At 50.6% G+C, this 27,198-nt stretch overlaps 1 protein-coding gene across 3 annotated transcripts; it reads left to right on the top strand.

Annotated features, from left to right (window-relative positions):
• The first annotated feature begins 15,346 nt into the window (after positions 1 to 15,346).
• Slc35c1 (solute carrier family 35 member C1) lies at positions 15,347 to 23,056 on the top strand. Of its 3 annotated transcripts, none has more exons than XM_027936583.3 (3): positions 15,347 to 15,426; positions 16,967 to 17,496; positions 21,600 to 23,056. In XM_027936583.3, exons 2-3 carry the CDS (start codon positions 16,998 to 17,000, stop codon positions 22,154 to 22,156), a joined length of 1,056 nt encoding a protein of 351 aa, XP_027792384.1. In that variant the 5' UTR covers positions 15,347 to 15,426; positions 16,967 to 16,997; the 3' UTR covers positions 22,157 to 23,056. The 3 variants fall into 3 exon arrangements, with proteins under 3 accessions (XP_027792384.1, XP_027792383.1, XP_027792382.1); XM_027936582.3 differs by lacking the exon at positions 15,347 to 15,426 and adding an exon at positions 15,474 to 15,562; XM_027936581.2 differs by lacking the exon at positions 15,347 to 15,426 and having other exon boundaries at positions 16,431 to 17,496.
• The last annotated feature ends 4,142 nt before the right edge of the window (positions 23,057 to 27,198 follow it).

Genomic DNA, 27,198 nt, shown 5'->3' with positions numbered 1-27,198 from the left:
GTGTCCCTGTAGCATGCTCTTTTTAGGTCTTTAGGGAATAGACCGAGAAGGGGAATAGCTGGGTCAAATGGTGGTTCCATTCCCAGCTTTCCAAGAAATCTCCATACTGCTTTCCAAATTGGCTGCACCAATTTGCAGTCCCACCAGCAATGTACAAGTGTACCCTTTTCCCCACATCCTCGCCAGCACTTGTTGTTGTTTGACTTCATAATGGCTGCCAATCTTACTGGAGTGAGATGGTATCTTAGGGTGGTTTTGATTTGCATTTCTCTGACTGCTAGAGATGGTGAGCATTTGTTCATGTACTTATTGATTGATTGTATGTCCTCCTCTGAGAAGTGTCTGTTCATCATCTTTAAGTATTTTCTAACCTCATTTTTAATTTCTGCTTTGACCCACTGGTTGTTTAAGAGCGTATTGCTTGGCTGGGGCTGGGGCTCAGCGGGTGAGCATACACCTAGCATGTATGAAGCACTGGGTTTAATTCTCAGCACCTCATGTAAATAAATAGATAAACTAAAGGTCCATCAACAATGAATAAAATATTTTTTGAAAAAAAAAAAAAAAGCGTATTGCTTTCCAGGTGTGGTGGCGCACACCTGTAATCCCAGTGGCTTGGGAGGCTGAGGCAGGAGGATCACAAGTTCAAAGCCAGCCTCAGCAACAGCGAGGCCCTAAGCAGCTCAGTGAGACCCTGTCTGTAAATAAAATACAAAATGGGGCTGGGGATGTGGCTCAGTGGCCAAGTGCCCCTGAGCTCAATCCCTTAAAAAGAAATAATAATAAAATAAAATAAAAAACACTGAAGAAACTAGGAATAGAAGGAACTTACCTCAACATTATGAAGGCTTTTATGACAAACCCAACATCATACGGAGTGGAGGAGAGCTGAAAGCCTTTCCCTAAACCAGGAACAAGACAAGGTGTCCACTCTGACCACTTCCATTCAATGTAGTTCTCAAAACTCTACAGCCAGGGCCATCAGGCAAGAGACGGAGGTTAAAGGAATACAAATAGGAAAGAAGAAGTCAAGCTGTCCCTGTTTGCTGATGACATGACCCGATATCTAGGAGACCCCCAAAAAATCCACCAGAAAATTTCTAGAGCTGATAAATGAGTTTATCAAAGCAGCAGAATATAAAATCAACATTCACAAATCAATAGCGTTTCTATACTCCAACAGTGATTCAGCTGAGAAAGAAATCAGGAAAACCATCCCCCTCACAATAATCTTAAAAAAAAAAAAAAAAAACTGGGAATTAATCTAACCAAGAAAGTGAAAGAAGTCCTCAATGAAAACCATAGAACACTGACGAAAGAAACTGAAGAAGACCTCACAAGATGGAAAGACCTTCTTGTTCTTGAAGAGGCAGAATTAATTATTATCAAAATGGCCATACTACCAAAAGTATTGAAGAGATTCAGTGCAATCCCCACCAAAGTGTCAACAACATTCTTCACAGAACTATTTTAAAAAAATTCATTTGGAGGAATAAGAGACCCAGAATAGCCAAAGCAATTCTGAGCAAGAAAAAGTGAAGCAGGAGGCATCACAATATCCAGGCTCAGATTATACTACAGAGCGACAGTAACAAAACAGCATGGTGTTGACGTCAGAGTAAACAGGGAGACCAGTGGAATAGAACAGAAGACACAGAGACAAAGCCACAAGCTTAGAGCCATCTGATACTGGACAGAGGTGCCAAAAATATAGGTTGGAGAAAAGACAGGCTTTTCAAAAAATGGTTCTGGGAAAACTGGGTATCTTTATGTAGAAGAATGAATTTAGATCCCTGTCTTTCACCCTGCAAAACAATCAGATCCAAATAGATCCAAGATTTAGAAATTAAACCAGAAAACTTGCAACTGTTAGGAGAAAACACAGGGCCAATCCTCCAATGTATAGGTGCAGGCACTGATTTCCTCAATAAGACTCCCAAAGCTCATGAATTAAAACAATGAATCAATACGTGACATGCCAGCCAGGCATGGTGGCGCACAGCTATAATCCCAGAGGCTCAGGAGGCTGAGGCAGGAGGATCTTGAGTTCAAAGCCAGCCTCAGCAATGGCGAGGCACTCAGCAACTCAGTGAGACCCTGTCTCTAGATAAAATACAAAATAGGGCTGGGGATGGGGCTCAGTGGTCGAGTGCCCCTGAGTTCAATTCCCAGTACTGAATAAATAAATTAATAAATAAGTGGCATGCCATCAAATTAAAAACCTTCTGCACAGCAACGGAAACAATGAAGAGAATTAAGACACAGCCTGTGGAATGGGAGAAAATCTTGGCCAGCTACTTCTCTGATAGGAGATTAATTTCCAGAATATATAAAGAGCTCAAAAACCTCAACAACAAAACAAATAGCCCAATTCATAAATGGGCAAAAGAACTAAACAGGAACTTCTCAGGAGAAGAAACATGAATGGCCAAGAAATATATGAAAAAAAAACTGTTCAGCATCTCTAGCCATCGGGGAAATGCAAATCAAAACTACCTTGAGATCTCACCTCACTGCAGTCAGAACAGCAGTGATCAAGAACACAAATAATAATCAATGTTGGCAGGGATGTGGGAGGAAAAGTACACTCCTAGATTGTTGGTGAAACGGCAGATTAGTACAAGCACTCGGAAAAGCCTGTGGAAATGCCTCAAAAGCTAGGAACGGAACCACCATTAACTTGCTATCCTGCTCCCCGGTGCTTACCCAGAAGATCTAAAGTCAGCATACATCATGACACGGCCCCACGACCTACAGCAGCACAGTTCACAGGAGCGAAATAATGGGACCAATGCCAATGTCCAAGGACAGGTGAGTGGATGAAGAAAATGCGGTCCAGGTACACAGCGGAATAACAGCATTTGCCAGTAAGTAACTGGAAATGGAGAAAATTCTGCTAAGTGAACCAAGCCGTCAGCTATGTTCTCTCAGATGTGGAGCAGGAGCAAAATAAGGAGGGAAAGGCGGGGGGGGGGGGGGGATGGGGTGACAGAGAGAGAAGATCAGTGATGTAGGGAGGCGAGAGGGAAGAAGGAAGGGTCAGGAAAAGACACAGGAAATGAAGTCAACAAAAGCACGTTACATTCACTCATTCAGACACCAAAGGGACTTCACTTCTATGTAGAAGAAAGGGAAGGAATAGAACAAGAGGAGAGGGAGGGAGTAAAGGGGGATGGAGCTTGAAAGCAAATTCCTTGCACGTATGATTTTGTCAAAACGAATCTAATTACTACATATAATTATGACGCTCTGATAGAAATATTTTTTAAAAACTGTGTGCTGCTCAACGTCAACATATTTGCTTGATTTCTACATATTTGTGAATTTTTCCAGCTTTCTTCTGTTACTGGTTTCTAGTTTTATTCGGTTTTGGTTAGAAGAGATGCTTTTTCATAGTCTCTTTCATGGAGGGACACCCCGTGTGCACCAGAGAAGAACTGGCGGGTCCTGGTTGCCAGGGGAGCATCTCACACGAGTCAGTGGTGTCTAATTGGTGCATCGTGTTGTTCAAGCCCTCTCTTTCCTCTTGATTTTTGACTTGTTGCCCCATCCATTATTGAAAGGAAGATATTCAAGTCTCCAACCATGGTTGGAGGAGTGGCTCTACACACTGAATATCCCTGTCCTCTCAAAATTCACATATTGAAGTCACCCAATGTGACTATATTTAAAGAAGGGACCTCTCAGGGAGTAATTAAGGTTCCACAAGATCATGAGGATGGGGACCTGACCCAGTGGTATTAATCTTTCTATAAGAAGAGAAACCCAGACTCTCCCTCCCTCCAAAGGCACAGAGGTCATGTGAGCACAAAGCAACATGGCGGCCAAGAAGACTTTGAATGGAGCCTGCCTTGCTCTCACCTTGACCTGGAACTCCCCAGCCTCCAGAACTCGGAGAAATAGATTTATGTTGTTGAAGCCACCCAGTCTGTGGTATTAGTTATAGCAGCCCATTAACTGGTGACTTGATAAGGAAATCATGCTCATAATAAATGGAACAAATGACCATACACGGAGCATGGATGAACCTTCAAAGCACTAGAGACACGCATGGATCAGGAATGACCTGGGGAACCTGATGGTTGTGGTGTTTACCCACGTGTATGTGTTTGTCAAAACTCACAGAACTGTGCACCCAAGAGCATGTAAGGAATCTTGATGTTGAGGCAGGGATGCGACTTTCTCCGTGCCCTCAGGTGGCGAGCCACTCAGGATCACATGCTCCACGCCCACCTCGATCAGGCGTCCCCCATTTCAGCTGAGGTGGGTGGAGAAACAAGGTGCTTGTTATTTGTAAAGGAAAGAGATACCTCTTCATCTCCAGACCCCCTCGTTTCTTTCATGCTCTTTGTATTCTTTATCATGTCTGCGTGGTAGTTAATTCACCCTGGATTTTATTGTACTTCGATAGCAGAATTTTTCTTCCTTGTAAAATTTTGAGGTGGCAAAACAGACATTTTTCTTTTGATACCGCAAGATAGGAATGATTCCCAAATAGACGCTTTCTCGAGAGATTAACGGTCTAAATGGAATTAAATTATTTTGTTTAATGTTAAAAATGCTATTCTGGCAAGCAATTCTATAAAGAGTGGAATTATACAAGATAATTAAATCTCTATTATCCTGCCTAGTATTCTTATTTAAATTTGTGCAAACATTTGTTGGTTCTAGAAGAATAAAATGTTCTTACTAAAGTTATCTTGCTAACACACTCTTGATGTTCATATGAACTATCAGCCTCTTTTCCTATTTATTCAAGTATTTGAAACTTAACAATTACTTTGGCACATAAAATTAACAGCTTTCAATTATCATTCATTACTGTGCCTTTTCACCCTGGAATAACAAATATATGTGTATTCAGCAACTGATTGAAATCACGTCAACACATCAAGCACAGCAGACTTTTCAGCTCGAGTGACTTCTCAAACACTTACCTGTGTTTGAAAATGAGTGCTCCAACATTAATAACAAACCAGAACGACCTGCCCCGTTTGTGTTCCCAGTATGTTTACCGTGCTTAAATACCATGTCCTTTTCCTGACCCCAGGATCCCAATTTTAGACATGAAACGACACCAATAGGATTCAACTGTTTCATCTTCAAAAGGCCGAAGCCCTGGGCTATGGTTTGAGTGTTTTGTGTCCCCCAGGTCTGTTGTGACTTGGTCCCCAGGTGGCACTGTTGGGTGATGGGGGACTAATGGGAAGTCCTTTGGTCACTACAGGTGTGAAGCAATTCCCATGCCACCGGCCTCTTGTGTCCTCTGGAGCAGACTGTTTTAAAAGGAGCAAGCCCCATCCCACCTACCTTCTTCCTTTCTGCTCCTGTTCCAGATGTGACCACTCACTCTGGAACGGGCTCCTGACATTGCATCTGCCATTCGCCATGAGTTCCCCACCAGAACTGAGCCAAGGCAAGCACCATGCCCTGGAACCTCCCAAACTATAAGCTAAATAGACCTTTTCTCTCTATAAAGGGAGGTGCCACAGGTGCTTTGTTACAGTGATGCAAAGCTGACTAATACGCCAGGTTAAATAGAAGGATTTGGCTGAGTTGGAAGAGGGGAACAAAATGAGTGCATATGGACCTGGGATGGTTCTCATCTAGATTGGGGTCTTTTACCGGAAGTCAACAGGGATCTCTTCCCTACATGCAGGGATAGTTCCACAGCCTAGGTCTTCATTCAGTCAGTCACCAAACCTTCATTGAACACCTACTATGTGCCATGCTCTGTGCTAGACACCAAGGATCCAGTGGTGAACAGGAGAGAGGTAAGTAAGTTAGTTCCACAGTAAGGTGAGGGACACACTTGACTTCATGAATGGCCCCTCTACTGACCTGCCTGTGGCACACCATTTGAATGCCCCACTCAGACTCTGGACTGGCCCAGGGACTTGCTTTGGCTAGGAGGATAAATACGGCAGAAATGATCTGTGCCAGTTCTGAGTGCAGGTCTCACGAGGCCTTGCCACTTTTGCTCCGTGTCAGATGTCTCATTGCCACAAATCAGAACAAGACATCCATGGAGGAGAGCTCAGCTACCCTGCCTGGCCAAGGACATCCCAAGCCAACCTATAGCGACTTGACACTAGACGTGTGACGAAGCTCAGCCAAGATCAGCCGAACTTCCCAGCTGACCCGTAGACTTGTGGGTTCAATTTTAAGAGCTTGGTTACACAGCAATAGCTGACTGCTACAGAGGTTAATGCAACGAGGAAGGATGTCTAATGCCAAGAGGGTACCCAGCAAATGGCTTAAAAAAATAACAGCCCAGTAAAATATTGGCCTAAGGAAAGCCAATAAGAAGTAACTATGAGGCAGACACTACGCTAGGTGGGATATTATTACCATTTTATTTTTATAAATAAAGGGTCTGTCTCAGAGAGGTTAAGTAACTTGCCATGGCCACACAGCTTATAAAGAGATGGACCCAGGACTTGAACATAGGTCTATCTGACTCCAGATGTTAAGGTTTTAACTGCTATAGTGTACCTCAAGGAAGAGGGGGGAAAAACACAATCACAATGATTCCTTTTGGGGGGGTTGGGGATATTGAGGATTGAACTCAGGGACACTCATCCACTGAGCCACATTCCGAGCCCTTCTTTGTATTTTATTTAGAGACAAGGTCTCACTGAGTTGCTTAGGCCCTCACTGTTACTGAGGCTGGCTTTTACTGAGGCTGGCTTTGAACTCCCAATCCTCCTGTCTCAGCCTCCCAAGCCATTTGGTTTATGGGCATGCGCCACCACGCCCGGCCACAGTAATTCTTATTATGGATTTTTGGGGTTGCCAAGGGTTGAACCCAGGCTTAATAAATGCCAGGCAAGCACTCTGCCTCTGAGCTACCCCCAGCCCTCGCATTATGGATTTTGTGGCTCCAGAATTGGAGCCACTTATGTATTCATTCACTCATTTATATAATCTATAAATTAACCATTGGTTCTTTTTTTTTTTTTTTTAAGGATGAAAGGATAGTTTTTTCAACAAGCTGTGGTGGGAAAACTGGAAATTCATATGTAAAAGAACATTGTATCCTGATCTTACAACATTAAAAAATTAACTCAAAATGGATTCAAGACTTAAATGTAAGACCTGAAACTATAACAGTCTTAGAAGGAAACAGCAGAAAAGCTTCATGACTCTGGATTAGTGATTTCTTGAATGTGACACAAAAGTAAAACAACTAAATGAAAAACAGGTACACACACAACATCAAACTGAAAATCTTAGCCAGGTGCAGTGGTATACGCCTGTAATCCCAGCAGCTCTGGAGGCCAAGGAAGGAGGATGGTGAGTTCAAAGCCAGCCTCAGAAACTTAGTGAGTCCCTAAGCAATTCAGTGAGACTCTGTCTTTAAATAAAATATAAACAAGGGCTGGAGATGTGGCTCAGTGGTTGGGTGCCCCTGGGTTCAATCCCCAGTAAAAAAAAAAAAAAAACAGAAGATCTTCTGCTCATCAAAAGAAACAATGAGGAGTGTGAAAAGGTGTGGATCAGATATCTGATAAGGTGTCAATACCATGTAACAAAAACAAAAAATCCAATCCAAAGTGCAAGACCTTGAATAGCCATTTCTACAAAGATGCTATACAAATGGACAACAACATATGAAAAAATGCTCAGCCTCACTACGCGGCAGATCAATGCAAATGGAAACCACAGTGAAGGGGCTGGGGCTGGGCCTAGCATGTGTAAGGCACTGGGCTTGGTCCTCAGCACCACATAAAAGTAAATAAAGACACTGTGTGTCCGTCTACAATTATGTAAGATTTTTTTTAAAAAACACATAGTGAAGTAACAACTCACCACTATTAACATAGCTTTAATTTGAAAAAATATCTATATATTTGCTGGCTAGAACGTGGAGAACTTGGAAGCTTGTTCACTGTTGGTGGGAAGGTAAAATGGTTCTTCCGCTGTGGAAAACAACAAGGAGCCTCAAAAAGTCAAAACTGGATCCACCAAGTGATTCAAGAATCAATCTCTCTGCACACTGCCCCCCCCCCTTTATTTTATTTTATTTTTTTTTTTTGGGGGGGGGGGTACCCAGATTGAGCCCGGGTGCTCTACCACCGAGTCACATCCCAATCCTTTTTCTCTATTTATTTATTTATTTGGGGACAGGGTCTCACTGAGTTGCTCGGGCCCTTTCTAAGCTGCGGAGGCTGCCCTTGACCTTGCGAACTGCCCTTCAGACCTCCCAAACTTCCCCTGCGCCGCCACCAGGCGGCACTCGCGTCCCGCCTGTCTGAGCCCAGGGTCCGGCTCGCGAGGCAGGCTGAAGCCCGGGTGGCTTGAGCTGCCGGCCACCGTGATTGGTCAAGGGCGGACATATGACCTGAACCTGACCAATCAGAGTGAACCTCAAAGCTTCGGATGAACAGTGGTTTTTGGTTTTCCCCCAGACTTAAACCAGAATGGGGTAAAGCCTAGAACGGTAGAGGCCATTCTGCCACCACGTGGGGCCCGAGAACAAAGCCGGTGCTTGGAGAAGAGCCCAGTCCGCGATCTGCGAGGACAGTGTCCCTGTGCCGGGTCAAGCTGCGTCTAAAGCTGCGTCGCCTCCTGGAGGTTCTGGAGCCAGTCGCCTCGGCCCTGCTCAGCGGCGCCCCCCAGCGCCCCCCTCACGGTCCGAGTTGAGAATCGGCCTCATCAGAGGCCACCAGCCGGACTCCCTCTTCATTTTATAGATGGAAAACGGAGGCCCAGAGAGGTGAAGAGATGGGTCAGTCTTGAGACTGAAGTCACCAGGCCAGAAACTAGAAGGCTGGGGGGCTTTGCATGGCGCCCAGGTGTCTCCCCAGAAAGAGCGGGGGTGCAGTGGCCCCGGGAAGTGGGTGTGAACTGAGCCTCTCTCCTCCCAGCCCAGCCACAGCGAGAAAAAGCTGTTGCTAATCATGGTCTCCCTGGGACTGAGCAGTCAAGCGACAGGTTTGGGGTTTTCTGTTGTGTTGGTTGGGGACCTGGGTTCTATGCAGGCGTCCTGCCCCTGAGCTATACCCGCAGCCCTCAGCTTTTGGATTTTGGTTTTCACAGACGTGCTCTAGTTTCCTAGAGCTCCCAGAGCAAATTGCCACAAACTTGGTAGTTTAAAAACAAAAATTTATTCCCTCCTAATTTGGGAATAAACCCAAGGGCTAGGGTTGTGGCTCAGTGGTAGAGCACCTGCCTGGCACTCATGAGGCCCTGGGTTCCATCCCCAGCACTGCAAAAAAAAAAAAAAAAAAGGAAAAAATAACTGGGAGACTAAAAGTCCAAAAGCCGGGTAATGGCAAGGCCCTCTCCTACTGGAGGCTCCAACTGAAGGCTCCAAGAATCTCTTACAGGGCTGGGGATGTGGCTCAAGCGGTAGCCCGCTTGCCTGGCATGCGTGCGGCCCGGGTTCGATCCTCAGCACCACATACAAACAAAGATGTTGTGTCTGCCAAAAACTAAAAAATAAATATTAAAAATTCTCTCTCTCTCTCTCTCTTTAAAAAAAAAAAAGAATCTCTTACAGGCCTCTCCACTTGCTTTTGGTGCCTGCCATGCATGTCGCTTCTGTCCATGTCTAAATCTCTCTCTCCTTATAAGGACATCAGTCATAAAATTAGGGCCCACATTAATACAGTATACTTTTTTTTTTTGTACTGGGTATTGAATCCAGGGTCACTTAACCCCTGAGCCACATCCCCTGCCCTTTTTTGTATTTTATTTAGAGACAAGGTCTTGCCACTTGCCTAGGGCCTCAATAAGTTGCTGAGGCTGGCCTCGAACTTACAATTCTCCTGCTTCAGCCAATAAATGCAGCTATTAGTAAAATACTGTTTGCTAAGAAGAATTGATACTGTCACTCCCCATGGATGAGCTGCTATTCTGGGGAAACACATTCCTGCTCAGAGATTAAACAAGCTCATATTATAGGAGTTTGGGAGTCTAACACATTCTACTACTCTATATCTCAAAAAAAATCCAAGAAGAGCTAGGCACAGTGGCGCATGCACACCTGTAATCCCAGAGACTGGGAGGCTGAGGCAGGAGGATCACAAATTGGAGACCAGCCTCAGCAACTTACCAAAACCCTGTCTCAAAATTTAAAAAATAAATAAATAAATAAAAAGGGCTGAGGATGTGATTTAGTGGTTAAGCACCTCTGGGTTCAATCCCTAATACCAAAAACAAAAATATCCAAGAAGACCAGCACCATCAAAGCTAAGTGCTTAACAGAAGCCGGAGCAGTAAATAAAGGTGATGGCTCTTGTAACTGTTAATCGTTAAAAGGGAGCCAGCTCCTTGCTGATTCAGGGCATCTCTCATGGCTTGCCAGGGGACCCCCTCCTCCACCTTGAGACTTCTGCTGTGTTAACAGGCTCTGGCCCCTGGACGTGAAAGCTCAAGCTGTTGGATTTGTCAGGCATATGCCACTGCACATAGCTCCACTTCATATTCTTTATTTCATGGTCATAAGATTACTGCCCTGGCCCACTACTTGTTTTTATTAATAAAGTTTTATTGATATGCAGCTGTGTCCATTTGTTTACAACACTTCAGTAACAGTGTTGAGTAGTCTTGAGAGACTCTAAGGCACAGAGTTTAAAGTATTTACTCTCTGGTCCAAAACCCGGAGTAGAAAATTTGTGGTGTATGCCACAAAGACCAACAAAGGAAAGAATTTTTTTTTCTGGAAACAATTTAATATTTTCAAAAGAGCATTTCAACAACAATATGAAAAATGAGCACATTTTTGCTCTGCTTACAAGAATCTTACAGTCTAGTATTACTTTTTATTTTTAATTATGTATGGGATGAGCAAGGAGCCTTATAAACTGTTCAGAGCATAGACTCAATGAAGTTCTTAAATTGCTGCTGATCCTCAGATGTCCCTACCATGGCTGCACAAATAGGTACTGGGCACCTCCTATGGCAGGTGCTATGACAGGTCCTGGACAAGGAGAGGATGGCTGGATGGGGAGGTGCACACAGATGAGAAACTGAGACCAGAGGCAAGATGCAGAGAGACAGATCAAGCTAACAGTTTCATTTTACCTGGAATGTTAGTGAGCAGGAAAAAAGAAATAGTGGCGTCACTGGGTGTGGGGGTAAAATCCTACCTGCTCTAACAGAACTGGAGAGTTGCATAAAAACCCAAAAATGATTCCTCTATCACAGTAGCCTCAGAGAAGGCAGGTGATCTGCGTCACAGCCAGGGGCTCTTGCTCTTGCCATCATACTCCTCCCATAGCCCTGAAGACATTGTCCTTGTCTGCATGGTCTGACGGGGTTATAGACACATTTGATTTCCAGGTTATGGGAAGAGGAGGAGGAAACATGAATGAACACACCTATAAAGTTTTAACGCCCAGTCGGGCGCGGTGGTGCACACCTATAATCCCAGCGGCTCAGGAGGCTGAGGTAGGAGAACCACAAGTTCAAAGCCAGCCTCAGCAACAGCAAGGCAGTAAGCAACTCAATGAGGTCCTGTCTCTAAATAAAATACAAAATAGGGCTGAGGTGTGGCTCAGTGGTCAAGTGCCCCTGAGTTCAATTCCCAGTACCCCCCTCCAAAAAGAGTTTTAATGCCCAGACCTGGGAAGGAGCATATACCACCTGCTGCTGTGGACTGGATGTTTGTTTCTGACCCCCATCCCACCCCCATATGTTGAAACCCTAATCTGCGGCGTGATGGTATTTGGGAATAGGCCTTTGGGAAGTAATGAGGTCATAAGATAATGCTAAGTGAAGTTAGCCAATCCCAAAAATCCAAATGCCAAATGTTTTCTCTGATATAAGGAGGCTGATTCATAGTGGGATAGGGAGGGGGAGCAGGGGAGGAATAGACGAACTCCAGATAGGGCAGAGGGGTGGGAGGGGAAGGGAGGGGGCAGGGGGTTAGTGAGGATGGTGGAATGTAATGGATATCATTATCCAAAGTACATGTATGAAGACACGAATTGGTGTGAATACACTTTGTATACAACCAGAGATATGAAAAATCGTGCTCTATGTGTGTAATAAGGATTGTAATGCATCCCACTGTCATATATAAATAAAAAATTAATAAAAGAATAAAAAAAAAGAGTAGAGCCCAGATGATGGCATTAGTGCCCTAATATCTACTGTGAGTTCAATCTCTCTCTCTCTCTCTCTCTCCCCCCTCCCTCTCTCTCTCCCCCCTCCCTCTCCCTCTCCCTCCCTCTCTCTCTCACCATGTGAGGATACAGACACGGGTTGTGCCAGCAGCTTCCTCTGAGACTTCCTAGTCACTGTAAGCACTGTGTGTTCACTGTTTCTGTAAACACACCCGTCCGTGGTATTTTTCTTGTAGCAACCCAAATAATCAGACACTCCCCTCAACATCCAGAAAGTCACCTGGTTCATCCACTCGTAAGAGAGGCTGGGAAATGTGGTCTCTGGCGGCACAACCTTGGCACTAGCTACAATCCAATTATTTTGGATGAATGGAAGAACGAATTTTGGTAGAGAAATGGGTGGTGTCTACCACATAGGGTAGGCGCAGGAGTTCCGCTGAACTCAGGGACCATAGTTGATGACCGTGTTCCCAGGAACCCTCAGCCCTGCAGGTACAGATCCACTGTCCTTTGCACCAGGGAGCTGGGCCCTGGTCACCTTGTCAGTGGAAACTGTCTCCTGCTAACATCATTGGCTCCCGGCCAAGGCAAGAAAAAGGGGCACTGCCCATCAAGTGACCTACTTCCTGGCTTATGGCAGCCCTTCTGCCACTCACCTGACCCTTTGTTCTGCCTCACACCAAATCCACACCCTGGGCAATTACCCCTGGCAAGACCTAAAACTTCCTCCTTTATGCAGTTTTCTTAAGGGAAACTCAAAAGCAAACAGTTTGTACAGAGTCCACAACCCCTGATGCTGCGGACCTCTAGGAAACATCCCCACCTCCCCTTTCCCCAAAAGGAACCCAAAGGATCAAGCAGGGGAAAGCTGTCAGACTGGCCTTGGTTACAACCTTAACCCAACAGTGACCTGAGTGGTAAAATTTCAGGTTCGGTTGAGGAGAGAGAATGGAGACGGAGATCTTGGTCTCCTGGCTGGTGGAGAGCCCTGACTGTCCCAGTGCTGACCATCCCCAGGCCGTCTTGGTGAAGACCTCTGTACAATAGGTGTCCCTTCCCAGAGGCTCGAAGGTGGTGGCACATTCAGAAAATAAATTAATTCTTTCAATGCGCCAAGGAGAGGGCCTTCCAGGTAACCTCCCAGAGGTGAAATTATTTGTCATGGTGGACTATGGGCCTCAAAGAAAAGAGACATAAGCAGGCAAGCGCTTTTAGTAAACAGAAGCCCACAGTTCCCTCGGGTGGCCTGGAAGGGCACTCTGCAGGTGGGGCTCAGGAGACCACCTCTGTCAGTCTTTCCTTTCCCAAAGGTGAGGAACGGTATCCTCCAGGTGGAGACCACTCCATCACTAGGAAGCAGGAAGTCCCACCCTGGAGGAGGAAGAGGGAGTAAAAGTGTCCCTGAGCTGGTAGAAGAGGTCCGGGCCTGGCAGAGCTCACTCTGGGGAGCTGGGACATACTCTGAGGCTGCCAGATGGTGTTTATTTCCTGTAACCCTCCCACTTCCCAAAGCCCTGTAAGGACTGTTAAGCTCAGAAGAAGGTTTGTGCAGTCAGTATGTGAGAGCTCAAAAGTACTGCACAGGCTCTACCTTTTTATTATCAAACTCTTATAATGAATCCCCATGTTCCTGTACCCAGCTCCAATAATTATTAACATGTTGCTTACCTAGTTTTTTTTTTTTTTTCTATTGACCTTACAAAAAGAAAAATCTCTTGGCAGAGTGCTCAATATTTTAAAGTAAAACCCAGACATGACATCATCTCACCTACAAATTAAGTGTTATACAAAAATTATGGGATGCCATTATTCCAGGACCAAACCCCTACACTAGGCCTCAAAAGACCAGACCAAACCAAAATGGAATTACTAGCTGATACGTAGGAACTTTTATGGGCAAGCACCTATGCTTGTGGGAGGGGACGCGGCTGCCTTTTTGGACTGTTAACATCCTTCAAGTTGCTTTTCTTCAGTTCAGGCCCTCCAGAGAAGACTACAGGGAAGAGGTTTAGACCAGCCAGAAGAATATGGTCCCTTTTCTAGAGGACCTAGAATAAATTTTGCTCATTATAATCTAAATTATTATTATAATGCTAAATTCTCCATCCAGGAGGTGTTCCTCTCCCTTGTCTTTGAACACGCCCCCCACATGAAGACGCAAGGTTTGAAATTGCGCATGCGCAGGAAAGTCCCCCCCCACACACACACACACACCATAGTGTCAAGTCTTTCCATTTTGGATATAAGTCTCCTCAGTAAAAGTCCCTTGCTTCCTTTTCTCTGAGAGACACTGCTTTGGGAGTTACCCTACCTGCTCTTTCTACTCGCTGCAGGTAATTGACCTTTCTTCACTCTTATTTTCTGGAATTGCTCCTTGGTTTTGCACCACCAAAGGGTGAGCCCACGGGGCCACGCCAGAGTCACTGGTGCTAAATGAAGTATGATCACATGAAACTTCAAGTGAACAGATCCCAAAACAGACCAGTTCTTCTTGAAAACAGGAGATTCCAGTTGACCGAGTTAGAACAATAAGGTCTTTCTGCTTTAATTCTCACACACACACACACACAGTAATCTAAAGTAATTTTATATATCAACCAAACCATTTTTTCTATTGTTCAATTTCCTTGTTCCTACTTTACAAAACCGACTGTCTGCTCCTGACTGATGGGAGCGGCTCCGCCCATTCTGTAGAATGGAGGCCACCCTAATCCATGAATCATTAAATATATATATATATATATATATATATATATATATATATATATATATTTTTTTTTTTTTTTCAATCTGTAACTGTGTTGCAATTTTGTCTTTTGACAAACCGTTTTATTTAAATGGCATTTGAAATATTACAAACATGACAGTTCCTTGTTCAACCACACAAGCTTGGAGTTTTGAGCAAGGAGGGCCAGAACCCCTGGATCCCCCCTGCCCCACCCACCCACCCCCACCCCGCTTCCTAGTTTGACAATGAAGGGGCCTGAAGCCCAGAGGAAACAGGCTGCTCAATGTTGGGGCTAAAGCGACAACAGAGAGAAGTCTGTCCTTCGGGCGGCCCAGTAACAGAACTCGCCCTGGGGGCTGACTTCCCAGGGGTCTGGTCCCTGGGAGGGGCGGGGAACCCTCTACGGTTACCGGCGGAATCATCCGCGCATCCTTCTGGGCGCAGCGGGACTCGGTTGCTGTCAGGTCATGGGACCTGCCAACCGCGACAACAGAATCCAGGAGCCCCAGGCGGGCTAGGGCGGGGTAGCGGGGGCGGGAATGGCCTTGGAAAGACTGGGAATCAGCTCCCACAACCGGCTGGATAACGCCCCGCCGCCTCCGGGCTGGACGAAGCTAGCTTCGGGTAAGGCTGGCTTCGCGCCGGCGCCCGAGACCGGGGCAGGGAGCAGGAAGTTGTCCCCCTGGGGTGCGGCTCCTGGGTGCGGCGCTGCAGGTGTAACGTAGGGTAATGCGGGCCGGCGTCCAGTGCGCTGGAGGAGGTGAGCGCCAGGTGCCTTCGCAGCCCGGGAGCGCGGACTTGGGCACCGGAGCTGGGCACCGGAGCTGGGCTGGCGGAGGGGACGGTATTTTCCCGAATGGGGTAGGAAATGGGTGTCGAATTGAGGCTGAGAGCTAGGATCGACCCACCAGAAGGGTCCCGAATGCAGAACCGGGGCGGACGAACTGATGTCTGTAAGAGACAGTGTGGCCTCCGGCCTCTGGAATGTTTCTGGGCGTCTCGGGCTTGGGAGAGGGAGTGGGAACAGTGAAAATGGGAGGGGGACCGTAATAAGGTCTGGAAGAAATGACCTGCGCTCTGTAGAGAGGCGCCGTGTCGGTATAGGGCTGGTAGAGGACTGGGGGCAGTGAAAAAGGAGGCAGGAGGGCGTAACACGGACCGGAAAAGTGACCTGGGCTCGGTAGAGGGCCAAGAGGTGTAGAGATGGTGCCAAGACTCTGGGGCGCATCCCGATTCTGAGAGAGGGAGAAGATGGACCCGAACGGAGCCAAATGGGTAGTAGAAGGAGCATCTGGAGCAAACAGTGAGGATGGGCGGGAGAGGGTGGTAGAGCCTCTCCAGGAACGGGGCGAAGCTCAAGCACCCAGAAAAACCTTCCGTGACTGTGAACTGCAGAGCTCTGCGGCAGGGCAGTGAGCTGGGGCGCAGAGGCAGGTCAGACAGGCCAACGCGGGCTCCGGGAGGCTGTGGCTTTAAGAGCAACCCGGGGCGTGCGGGCTCTTTAAGGAGGGGGCTGGGGGCGTGTCAGGAAATGAGCCTGGGCCCGCCTCGCCCGGGAGGCGGCCTCGGACGTCCGGAGGCTCCGGGGCCGAGCCGAGCGGGAGCCCGCGCCGGGGAAGGCGCGCGCGGCGGCCTGGCGTCCGCCCGGCCTCCACCCACATCCCCAAAGCCCTGCTCCCCGAGCGCTTGGGACCCGCGCTGCTCCCCTCCTGCGCCACCCCGCGGCGCGCCCTCGGCCGGCTCCCCACTCGCCGCAGACCCCTCGCCCTGGAGCCCACGCCTCGCTCCCGCCTCCGCACGCGGCCCGCGGCCCCCGCCCCGCCCCGCCCCGCATCCCGGCGCTTCCCCCCGCCGCTCCTGCTCCTCTCCCCCGGTTTCCCCCTGCGACGCCTCCCCACTAGGCCCCAGCCCCGGTCCCTCGCTGCACCGCGGTCCCGGGCTCACCCTCCAGGGTCTTTCTCCTGAGCTCCCAGGGAGGGAGCCAGCGGTGGAGCAGGACAGCTGTGCTCACCCCAAAGCAGAACTTCATCCAGGAGGAAGGAGGCCGTTAGGCCACCCCTATGTGACAAGGGCTGCGCCTGCAGAAAGCAGCAGCTCCCTGCCCTGTCATCCAGGGAATCCCTTCTGGCCGCCCTGTGACCCAGCTCTCTGCTACCATGAACAGGGCCCCCCTGAAGCGCTCCAGGATCCTGCACATGGCGCTGAACGGTGCCCCCGACCCCTCTGGAGAGGCCGAGGCAGGCAGCGGGGAGAAGCCCTTTCTGCTGCGGGCACTGCAGATCGCTCTGGTGGTCTCTCTCTACTGGGTCACTTCCATCTCCATGGTGTTCCTCAACAAGTACCTGCTGGACAGCCCCTCCCTGCGGCTGGACGCCCCCATTTTCGTCACCTTCTACCAGTGCCTGGTGACCACGCTGCTATGCAAGGGCCTCAGCACGTTGGCCACCTGCTGCCCTGGTGCTGTGGACTTCCCCACGCTGCGCCTGGACCTCAGGGTGGCTCGCAGCGTCCTGCCACTGTCGGTGGTCTTCATCGGCATGATCACCTTCAATAACCTCTGCCTCAAGTACGTAGGGGTGGCCTTCTACAACGTGGGCCGCTCTCTCACCACCGTCTTCAACGTGCTGCTCTCCTACGTGCTGCTCAAGCAGACCACCTCCCTCTATGCCCTGCTCACCTGCAGCATCATCATCGGTGAGTGATTGGCTGGGGCCCCACCGAATAGGTAGGGCTGCATAGGTAGGGCTGGCATGGGGCCCAAACCGTAAAGAGCAACCAACCCTTCCAGGCACCTTTGTCCTAGTTCCCTTGGTTCAGTAGTCAGAGAGGAAGAGCCTGGGGCCCAGAAAGAACACATAACTGCCCAGGGTCACGTAGCAAGGTAGTTGCCCAGCGAGGGCCCGAATGATAATTGCAATAATAATAGCAACAGCGGCAGCAAAAGTGACTGACATACATATCCAGGCACTTTACCCATATTAACTAATACTCATAACAAGGTCGGATTATAACCCACATTTACAGAAGGAAAGCCAGGGCGCGGAGAAGTTCAATAACTTGTTCAAGATCACAACGCTGATCACTGGCGAAGCTGGGATGTGAACGCAAGCGGCCACATGCTTGACCTCTGTAGCATGTTGTTTCCCAAAAGCTCAAGTGTCCTGAGTACCCACCCCACTCTCTTTGTAGAGGACAGTGCATCTTAGTAAATACACCATCACCCTCTGTCCTTGCTAGCCCAGATACCATCATCTCAGACTTGACCCTCAGAAGACAATTACTGATAGTGGTTTTATGCTCTCATTTCACATACAACATCTCCTTCGACTGCCCAGAAGTCCTGTGTGTGATGGTATCCCATGATCATCTATCTCCATGCAATGAGGAAACTGAAGCTCAGAGAGGTTAACTTACTAGCCCGGGACCACAGAGCTGGCAAGTAACCAAGCTAGGATGCAAACCTGGATTAGCCAGACTCCCAGGCCTATGCTTCCAGTCTGCTCTGTTCTTGAACACTGGAAGCCAGAGCTTTAGTGTCCAATTCAGGAGCCACTGGCCACGTGCACATTTAAATTGGTTAAATGAACTTTTAAGTATTCGGTTCCTCCTGTGCAAGGGTTATCACCAGATTCTGCAGCCGCGTTCCCGGTGCTCTGTGGCCACGTGTGGCTAGGGGCTCTTGTGTTGGACAGCACAAGCCGTAGAACATTTCCTTATTGCCAAGGGTCAGGTTGGGCAGCACTGCAGTGCCTCGCGGTCCGCTAGGCTCTGCCACCTAGGAGTGGGATCTTTATTTGCACCTGCTCGGGTTTTTCCTCAGCACCATAACGTGTGGCTTATTTGGCCTACATACTCTTCCCTGGTGTCCCAGAGTCCCCGACTCCGTGCACTAGTGGAGGGGGAAGGGCCCCTCCACACTATCTGTCCTCGAAATTCTCTTCCCTGGTTGAACAGCCATTGGACCTAGGGCTGCTCTGTCTTAGGCCCAAGAGGGGAGAAGAGAGAAGGGCAAGGTTATCGTGGGAGGAGTGGCCAGCAGCCCTGCCCAGGGAACCCCCCAGCCCCTGCTGCCTCCCTCTGGGCCTCACCTCCTCTCTGTCACCCCAGAGGTCTCCACTTAAGTGTCTCTGCCTCTGCCAGACATGGCGTGGGGTGGGCCTCCTGGTGGGAGAATATGTGTGCCGGAAGGGAACTGAGCCCAGGTCCCCAGAGTAACCCAAGTGGCCGTTGGCAAGATAGCTGCTGAGAAAGCATCTGCTGCTGCAAGCCCTGCCCCTATCTGCAGGTCCCCTTCCTTCCTCCTTTGGGAAGTTGTGTCTCAGCTACCACTCGAGGCCCTCCTCCTGGCCTCCCATGTCACATAGAACCTCCAAAGCTCCCTCTGCGGGACAGTCCCCTGGGGTCTGGAACCTTGAGGTTGCAGTCCCAGTTGGCTGGGGGGCTGGGGGTGCTCTGGCTAAGCTGGAGTGGGTAGCCAGCCCTCTGCCCCACCTCGGCAGCCTGTGGGTACCTGTGTGCCGGGGCTCTGCCAAGACAAAGAGGACTGCGTGTCCGGGGCCTGGGACCTAATAGGTGCCTGCCGTCCTTTTTCTGAAATAGGTCTCCCTTTGTTGCCCAGGCTTGTCTTGAACCCCTGGGCTCAAGCGGTCCTCCTGCCTCAGCCTCCCAAGCTGGACTACGGGTGCGCACCAGGCGTTGAGCTGTGTCTCCTTTAATACATGCACCCGCCGTTCAGCCAGCAGCTGTTAATTAGTCACTAAGCATGTGCCAGGCTTTGATGTCACAAATTTGGAAAAGGTAGCCTCAGCTCCCACACTCAGAGGGCCTGGCCATCGTGCCTGGCAGTGATAACAGCTCTGCCCGGGGGGTAAGGGCAGTGATGGGGACCCAGGAGGTGTTTGGGGAACCCTGAAGGAAGGGGAGGGGGGAGGGGGCCATCTAAGCAGACTTTCTGGGGAAAGCCCTGCCTGACGCCAGGCTGCCCAGTTAGAGCTCAAGGGTGACCATGCGGTGCAGGCCTTGGTGGCCCAGGTGAATGAGCCGAATTTTTCTTGACAGCATTTGGGAGCCACAGAGAGGCCTTGCACCTGCCAGGAACTGGGCAGGTCTGTGCCACGGGAAAATTCCTCAGGTTGCAAGGTTAAGAGTTGGAAGGTGCTGGGTGCCGTGGGGCGTGTCTCTAAGGAGGAGAATCCCAAGCAATTTAGCAGGGCCCTGTCTCAAAATTAAGAATAAAAAGGGCTGGAGATGTGGCTCAGTGGTTAAGTGCCCCAGGTTCAATCCCTGATACCAAAAAAAAAACAGAATAAAAAGGGCTGGGGTAGCCCAGTGGTAGAGCATCCTGGGTTCCATCCCTAGTATCCCCCCACCCACAAAAAATAAAAAAGGGAATAGATTGGTTAGAGTGGGGAATCAAGAAAGTGCCCCAGATCTTTACAAATGAAGGAAACTGGAGCTCAGAGAGGTTAAGTAACTTCCCCCAGGCCACTCAGCTTCTGAAATGCACAGCCCAGTTGGAGGTCAGGTCTCTCTGACAACCAAAGCTGTTCCTGCTACCCCATCTTATTGGCTGCTATGGCAGGAGATGTCATGTGTAAAATCCAGCCCCCACCTTCTGGGAGCATGGGGTCTGGCTGAAGAGACTAGTGTATCAGATGCTTAGCAGCCCAGGCCTGGCCAGTGGCTTAAGAGGTCAAGGGCTGGAGGTGTCAGAAAGGATTCCTCCTGGAGAGGCCGACTTTGACCTTGAAGAGTGAGTAGAATCCCTCTGGAAAGGAGGCGTTTTCTGGGGCAGACATGAGGCAAGGACACTGAGGCCCCCTGAGAAGCAGGGAGATTCAGGTGCTTGTGACCCCAGGCAGAGACGGGCTGGAGGGTGCAGCAAGCCAGTGTGCCCGCCCAGGCTCAGTGCAGACTCGCTGTGGGCAGCGGGGACCTGTGGAGGCTCTCAGAGCAGGAGGTGAGTCTTGGGGTGACTGTCCCCAGATGCCTCAGGCCAGAGTGATTCCAGCTTAATGCTCCTGTGATGAGGTCCATGGAGAAGAAGCCAAGGCCCAGGGTCACCTTAACGCTAAGTGGCATTATCCCAAAGCTGCTCCTTCCGGATGCCCAGGGCCAGCACAGCACGCTGTTATCCTGTGGCCTCTTCACAGTGTTTCCGAGGCAGGTTAAAGCTGGGGCAGTGGTCCGTGGAAGGACGTTCCCCTCTGCTGGATAGGGACGGGGCCTCACTCGGGCCTCTCCCCCAGCCCTGGGATTTTGCTGGGGGGAGAAGGGTCGGTGGATTTGTGGAAGGAGGTATGGGGAGGGGGGCGTGGCCAGGGCCACACAGTGAACTGTGAACTGTGGGGTCAGAGTCTGTCCCCCTCCCCTGCCTTGGTCCACGAGGCTCCTACGACAGCACGTCACAGACCAGGTGGCTGAGGAACGGCAGGAGCCGAGTCCCCCACGGTGCTGGAGTCTGGGAAGTTCAGGATAGGAAGGACATGGGCAGAGTCAGTGCCCCTGGGCCCAAGGTGGTGCCTCTGCCGACCGGGCATGGTGGGGCACAGGCCTCTTGCAGGAGAGCACTGTTCCCGTCCCTGAGGCCCCTGTCCCTGAGGGCAGGCCTGCGGCATGAACCTGGGCAAACATTCCGACCACGTGCCCTTCTCCTCGGCCTCCTGGCCTCCGGGTAGCTTTTACTGCCCCGTCCCTTCCGGTGGGCGCTGTGCCACTCCACCTCCGGGTGCTGTCTGCCGTCAGTCCTCACGGTGCTCCTCCCCCTCTGCCCCACCCCGTCCCTCTCCCTGCTGCAGGTGGCTTCTGGCTGGGTGTGGACCAGGAGGAGGCCGAGGGCACCCTGTCCTTTGTGGGCACCGTCTTTGGGGTGCTGGCCAGCCTGTGTGTCTCGCTGAACGCCATCTACACCAAGAAGGTGCTCCCGGCGGTGGACGGCAGCATCTGGCGCCTGACCTTCTACAACAACGTCAACGCCTGCGCCCTCTTCCTGCCCCTGCTCCTGCTGCTCGGGGAGCATCAGGCCCTCCTGGACTTCGCGCAGCTGGACAGCGCCCACTTCTGGGGGATGATGACGCTGGGCGGCCTGTTCGGCTTCGCCATCGGCTACGTGACCGGGCTGCAGATCAAGTTCACCAGTCCCCTGACCCACAACGTGTCGGGCACGGCCAAGGCCTGCGCCCAGACGGTGCTAGCCGTGCTCTACTTCGAAGAAACCAAGAGCTTCCTCTGGTGGACCAGCAACGCCATGGTGCTGGGCGGCTCCTCCGCCTACACCTGGGTCCGGGGCTGGGAGATGAAGAGTCAGGAGGACCCCGGCCCCAGAGAGGGCGAGAAGAGCACCGTGGGGGTGTGAGCCTCCTCGGGGACCTGCGGCCGCCAGCCCCAAGGGTGAAGTCGGGGCTGGGACGGCACCGAAGGCTTCCCTGCGGACCCCAGGGTGCAGTGGGCATTGTTTACAGACCAGATCAGAATTTGGGGCTGAAAAGGAGCCAGTGTTCCAAGTAGATCAGAAAGTTGCCAAACCTGTCCCCACCCCTGTCCTATTTATGGACACCATACTGAGGGGAGCACCCTGCCCGTCCCCCACCAGGTCCTCTACCTCCACATCACCCCTGGGGTTGGACAGGGCTGCCACCTCAAGGGTAGTATTGGTGAAGTGAAGTCTCACTGGTACTCAAGGGAGATGGCGTGACCCCAACAGCCAGCCAAAGCTAGTCGGTCACCTCACATCTCCCAGGCCCTGGGCAGGAGGGTAGCGCTGGCCCCGCAAACCAGCCTGTGTTGGGAGGTTGTGGGGATGAGCCCAGGGGGGAGTGGACCAGTGCACCCCATTCTCTGTGCTGAAAGCAGCAAGCCACGAAAGCAGGTGAAGGGTCGCCTGTGCCTGTGCCTGACCCTGGGAATGGGCTGGGTCTTGAGGAAGCGCCCACCTCTGTGCCCAGGCTTTGCAGCTTTGGAACGTGAGGGAACCACATGTCTCTTTCAGGTTAAGTGGAGACATGAACAGCTCCCTCAGTCCCTGGGCTGAGATGAACCTGCCTGAGACCTCTGCCCTGGGAGGGCCACTCTGGTCTCCGAGCATCTGGCACAGGTACCTGGCTGAAGTGACAGTCTTCTGGAAGCCACTTCTGCCTCCCCCAACGCCTCCATCCCCGGGAGGGGCAGTGGGGCCAGAGGGGAAGCTTCTGCACAGGCTGCTCCCCCTCCCTGCTCTGAGCCTCTCTGTCATTAAAAGATCAGCACATACACATTCTTCCCTGAGGTCCTCAGGTCCTGAGTTCGGGGTTCACAGAACTTCCTGTCCCTGCCTTGGTCCCCGGGACTCCTACAACAGCACGTCACACCAGGCAGCTGAGGAACAGCAGGAGCTGAGTCCTCAGTCCTGGAGGTGGGGAAGTTCAAGATAAGGCCAGGCGCCACAGAGTCAGTGTCCCTGGTCGGAGGTGGCCCCTCTGGCATAGTGGGGGCACGGGCAAGCCCCCTTGGCCTCTAGTCCTGTACCGGGGGCTGGGCCCCGCCACCTAGGGCCTCTAAACAAACCACCAGACCAGAGGGGGCCCCTCGCCACAGCCTCAGGGTTCCTTGCACTGCCCTGTCCCTTCCACTGGACATTCGCACCTCGCGCCTCCTGGGGTGGTATCTGGGGTTGTGGGAACAGCAGCGGAAGGCCAAGGAGACGTCTGCCTGCCAGCGTCCCCTCCAGCCCCCACGTCCCAGGCGGTTCTCATGAAGTTGGTGGGCCGTCACCCCAGGCTCTGGGCGCTTTAATAAAAAGCCAGCGAAAGCCCCCTGTGTGTGCACCGAGGGCGAGGCCACAGGTCCCCAAGGAGACTTGGGAGCATGGCCCTGGGAACAAAAGCTCTTAGGACAAGGGGTGGGTCCAGATCCAGGGTTCCTTGGCTCCTTCCTGGGAGGTGCGTGGCCAGTGGCTGCTGCCTGGGGCTCTGCTTCCGTCACTCATCTTCGGTGCTCCCCTACCCAAGGTGCAGGCCATCTGCCCCCCATTTTACACACGAGGACACTGAGGCTCAGAGGGTCACAGGAAGGAGGAGGCAACAGGATTCAGAGGGGGGCTCCGCTTTCCATAGTGCTGAGCTGCGACCCAGCACCTACTGTCTCCCTGACCCCCGCCCAAGTCTATTGAATCCGCGGGTGTGACTTGCTCAACAGAAAACAGATCACTCAGCTTCTAAGGCCTTCATTAAGCCCAGAGCTTCCACTGCTGCCTGCTTCCCACCTGAGGTCAGCGGCCCCTCCCCCACAGATGAACACAGCCACGCAAACTCCGTAGGTGAGACCAGCAGAGGGACCAGCCAGTCAGCCACAGAACCTAAAGAAATCGTAAGCCTCTAGATTCTGGGGTTTTTTGCAGCAGTAGTTAACTAATCCGTAGGTGGGACAGAGTTCTGTGAAGGAGACAGGTTTCAGAAGGGCAGGAGTCAGCATCCTGTGGCCGGCAGCAGCAGGAGTTCACAGACCTCCAGCCGGAGCACCCACAAATCCCCACAGCTCACTTGCAAGGTCATCCCAGCCCCTGAAGGGCAAGGCACCCCACTTCCGGGCAAGGACAGACCATTGCTGGAGGGTCTATGGGTAGGCCCCAGCAGCCCCCACGACCCTGGAGTGTTCCCTGTGGTGGACACTGATGGGTGAGAAATTGTGACCCAAAACATTTCGATTTTTTTTCCTGATTTGATATTTCTTTGTCCAGAAAATGCTGTTTGGTTTTGAATTTGCCTGAGCCCCTTATTCTGAATTGAGGAAACTAAGGTATAAAAAGGTTGAAAGAAGTTTCTGAGGTCACAAAGCAAATGACTGGGTGAGCCCAAAGTAGAACATGTGTCTCCAAGATGCTATGTTTGCTCAAGGTCACGTGGCTGATTGGCTTTGAGTTATTATTTTTTTTTTAATATTTACTTTTTAGTTTTTTAGGTGGACACAATGTCTTTATTTTATTTTAATGTGGTGCTGAGGATCGAACCCAGTGCTTCATGCATGCCAGGCGAGCGCGCTACCACTTGAGCCACATCCCCAACCCTGTTTTTTAAATTAAGCAAACACTTAACCTTTCCTAGGTATGAGGCACTGTTGAAAGTATTTTTACAAAATTTCAATTCATTTGATCCTCCTGACAATCCTATTGAAAATGGGTATAATTATCATTTCCTATCTTACAGACGAGAGAAACTGAGGGACAGAGAGACTGAGTAATTTGTCAGATCACACAGCTAATAAGTGTCAGAACTAGAAGTTAAACCCAGGCAGCCTGGCTTTCAACCAAAAAACCATGGTGCTTCCCTAGTATAAAAAAAATATATTATTTGGGGGTTCTCTATCATAATAATCCCATAATATAAATGAAGATAAGAGAACCTAAAGGTGAAAAGAGTCCAAGTGTTAGGGTCAAAAGATCCAGACTCAAAGCATTCACTAGCTGTGTGGGTGTAGCCAAATCACTTACCCTCTCTGATCTTATTCCTCATATGAAAGAAAGGAAAGTTGTTCTATATTAAGAGAGAACATGGTGACTTAAGGAATCAATATATGTGAATTTTAGTTGCCAGATGGGAAAACTGAGGCCCCACAGGGTCAAATGACTTGCCAGTACATGACAACAGAGCACAGCACCCCACTCTCCTGGTCCACCTCGACTGGCCAGCTTCCCATTGCTACCCTACGGATGAGGAAGCCTGCTTGGTCCCAGTGTATCCCCCAAAGTTGAAAACTTAATCCCCAGTGCAAGTGTGGAGAGGTGGGGTCCCCTGGAGGTGTTCAGGTCCTGGGGACGGAGCCTTCCTAAGGAATTAAGGTCGTGACTGCAGAGTTGTTATTTGGGGAGTAAGTTTCTTATAAAAGCAAGTTCAGTGAGCTGGCATGGTGGCGCACGCCTGTGGTCCTAGCAACTCGTGAGGCTCAGGAGGAGCATCCCGAGTTCAAGACCAGCCTTGGCAGCTTAGCAAGACCCTGCCTCAAAAGGAAAAAAAAAAAAAAAAGAGGGGGCTGAGGCTGTACGTAGCTCAGTGGTCAAGCACCCCTGGATTCAATCCCCAGTACCAAAAAAAACAAAAGACCCTTGTTGCCCCCTCATCTCCTCATCCTCCCCCACCCTCCCTCCCCCTGCCACGGGGTGAGGCAGGTGGAAGGCCTTCCCCCGAAGCTGGCCCCCTGACATCAGAACGACAAGAAATACATCTCCATCCTTTGTAAATTAGAGTCTCGTTGTTCCATTGTCGCGGGACAAGGACACCTCTCCCCAGACACCGTCCTCACCCACCAGCTCTTTGGCTTCTGTGAAAAGGCTAAATTTAGGGCCTGAAACCAGCTGAAATGGGGACGCAGAGCCTGCTGTGTAGAAGCAGCTGGTCCAGGTGTGGGTGTGGGGAGGGAGGGAGAGGGCTGTCACCGACACCCAGTGGGACATCGTGGCCTTGGAGCTGGGGATGGGTTTGGAAATCAGTCCAGCCCCAGATTCTCTGTCCAGCCCCGGGGCTCTGGGGAGCCATGTGATGGGGCAGAACGGGCCAGAGTTACCCGGAACCCTCCTTCCGGGCCAGTGCCCCTCACTGAGCATGACCATAAGAGTCTTTAAATATGACTGTGGTTAGTTACTAACATGAGTTGAGCACTCACTGCGGGCCACGTGCTATTCTAAGCGCTTGACGTATTTACACCTGAGACAGAATCTAGTAATCTGGAACCTGGGTTAGTCAGCTGTCCGCCACTGTGGCCAGATAACCAACTTATACAGGTTTGCTCTGGCTCACAGTTTAGAGGTTCCAGTTTGTGGCAGTGGGCTCCCTTGCTTTGGGGCCTGTGGTGAGGCAGGGGGTCAGGGGTCAAAACGGCTCAGCTCCTGGCCAGGCAACAGCAGAAAGACGAGGGGACTGGGGTCCCACAATTCCCTTCAAGGGCACGCCCCTAGTGACCTAAAGATCTCCCACTAGGCCCCACCTCTTCAAGGCTCCACAGCCTCCCAATAGTGCCTCCCTGGGGGGTCAAACCTCTCTGGGTGGATAGCAGAATCCCAGTTCAGCCATCTGTTAGCTGGGTGGCTTCATGTGAGCAGAGTTAACACCTCTGCAGCCCAGTTTCCCAGCCATTTCCAAGCTATGTGGCTATGGGCCAGTGACTTGACCTCTCTGAACCTTGCTTGCAGAGTGATCGTTCCTATTCCAGAGCTCAGTGCAATGATTGGATGAGATTTGCATGTTGTATGTGTGGCAAAGGATCTGGGACACAACAGCAGATAAGATCTCTAGATGGAAGTTCACAGCAGAAAGAACGATGAGGCTCGGTCCCCAAGGCTACGTGGACCTGCAGATCCAGCCTGAGACCTGCCAGAGTAGCTTCCAGCCTCCTGGGTGGGAGAGCCGTGCTGGCAGGAGCTAGAGATGC

Source organism: Marmota flaviventris, chromosome 9 (assembly GCF_047511675.1).
Source record: "Marmota flaviventris isolate mMarFla1 chromosome 9, mMarFla1.hap1, whole genome shotgun sequence".
Classification (NCBI taxonomy): Eukaryota; Metazoa; Chordata; class Mammalia; order Rodentia; family Sciuridae; genus Marmota; species Marmota flaviventris.
The sequence above is the reverse complement of the archived record's forward strand: the minus strand, read 5'-3'. Positions and strand labels throughout refer to the sequence as shown.

Excerpts from the sequence above, each read along its gene's own strand:
- Slc35c1 (XM_027936581.2), top strand. The coding sequence starts at position 16,959 with ATGAACAGGGCCCCCCTGAAGCGCTCCAGGATCCTGCACATGGCGCTG. Across the intron at positions 17,497-21,599 it reads CACCTGCAGCATCATCATCG|GTGGCTTCTGGCTGGGTGTG; the intron begins GTGAGTGATTGG and ends TCCCTGCTGCAG.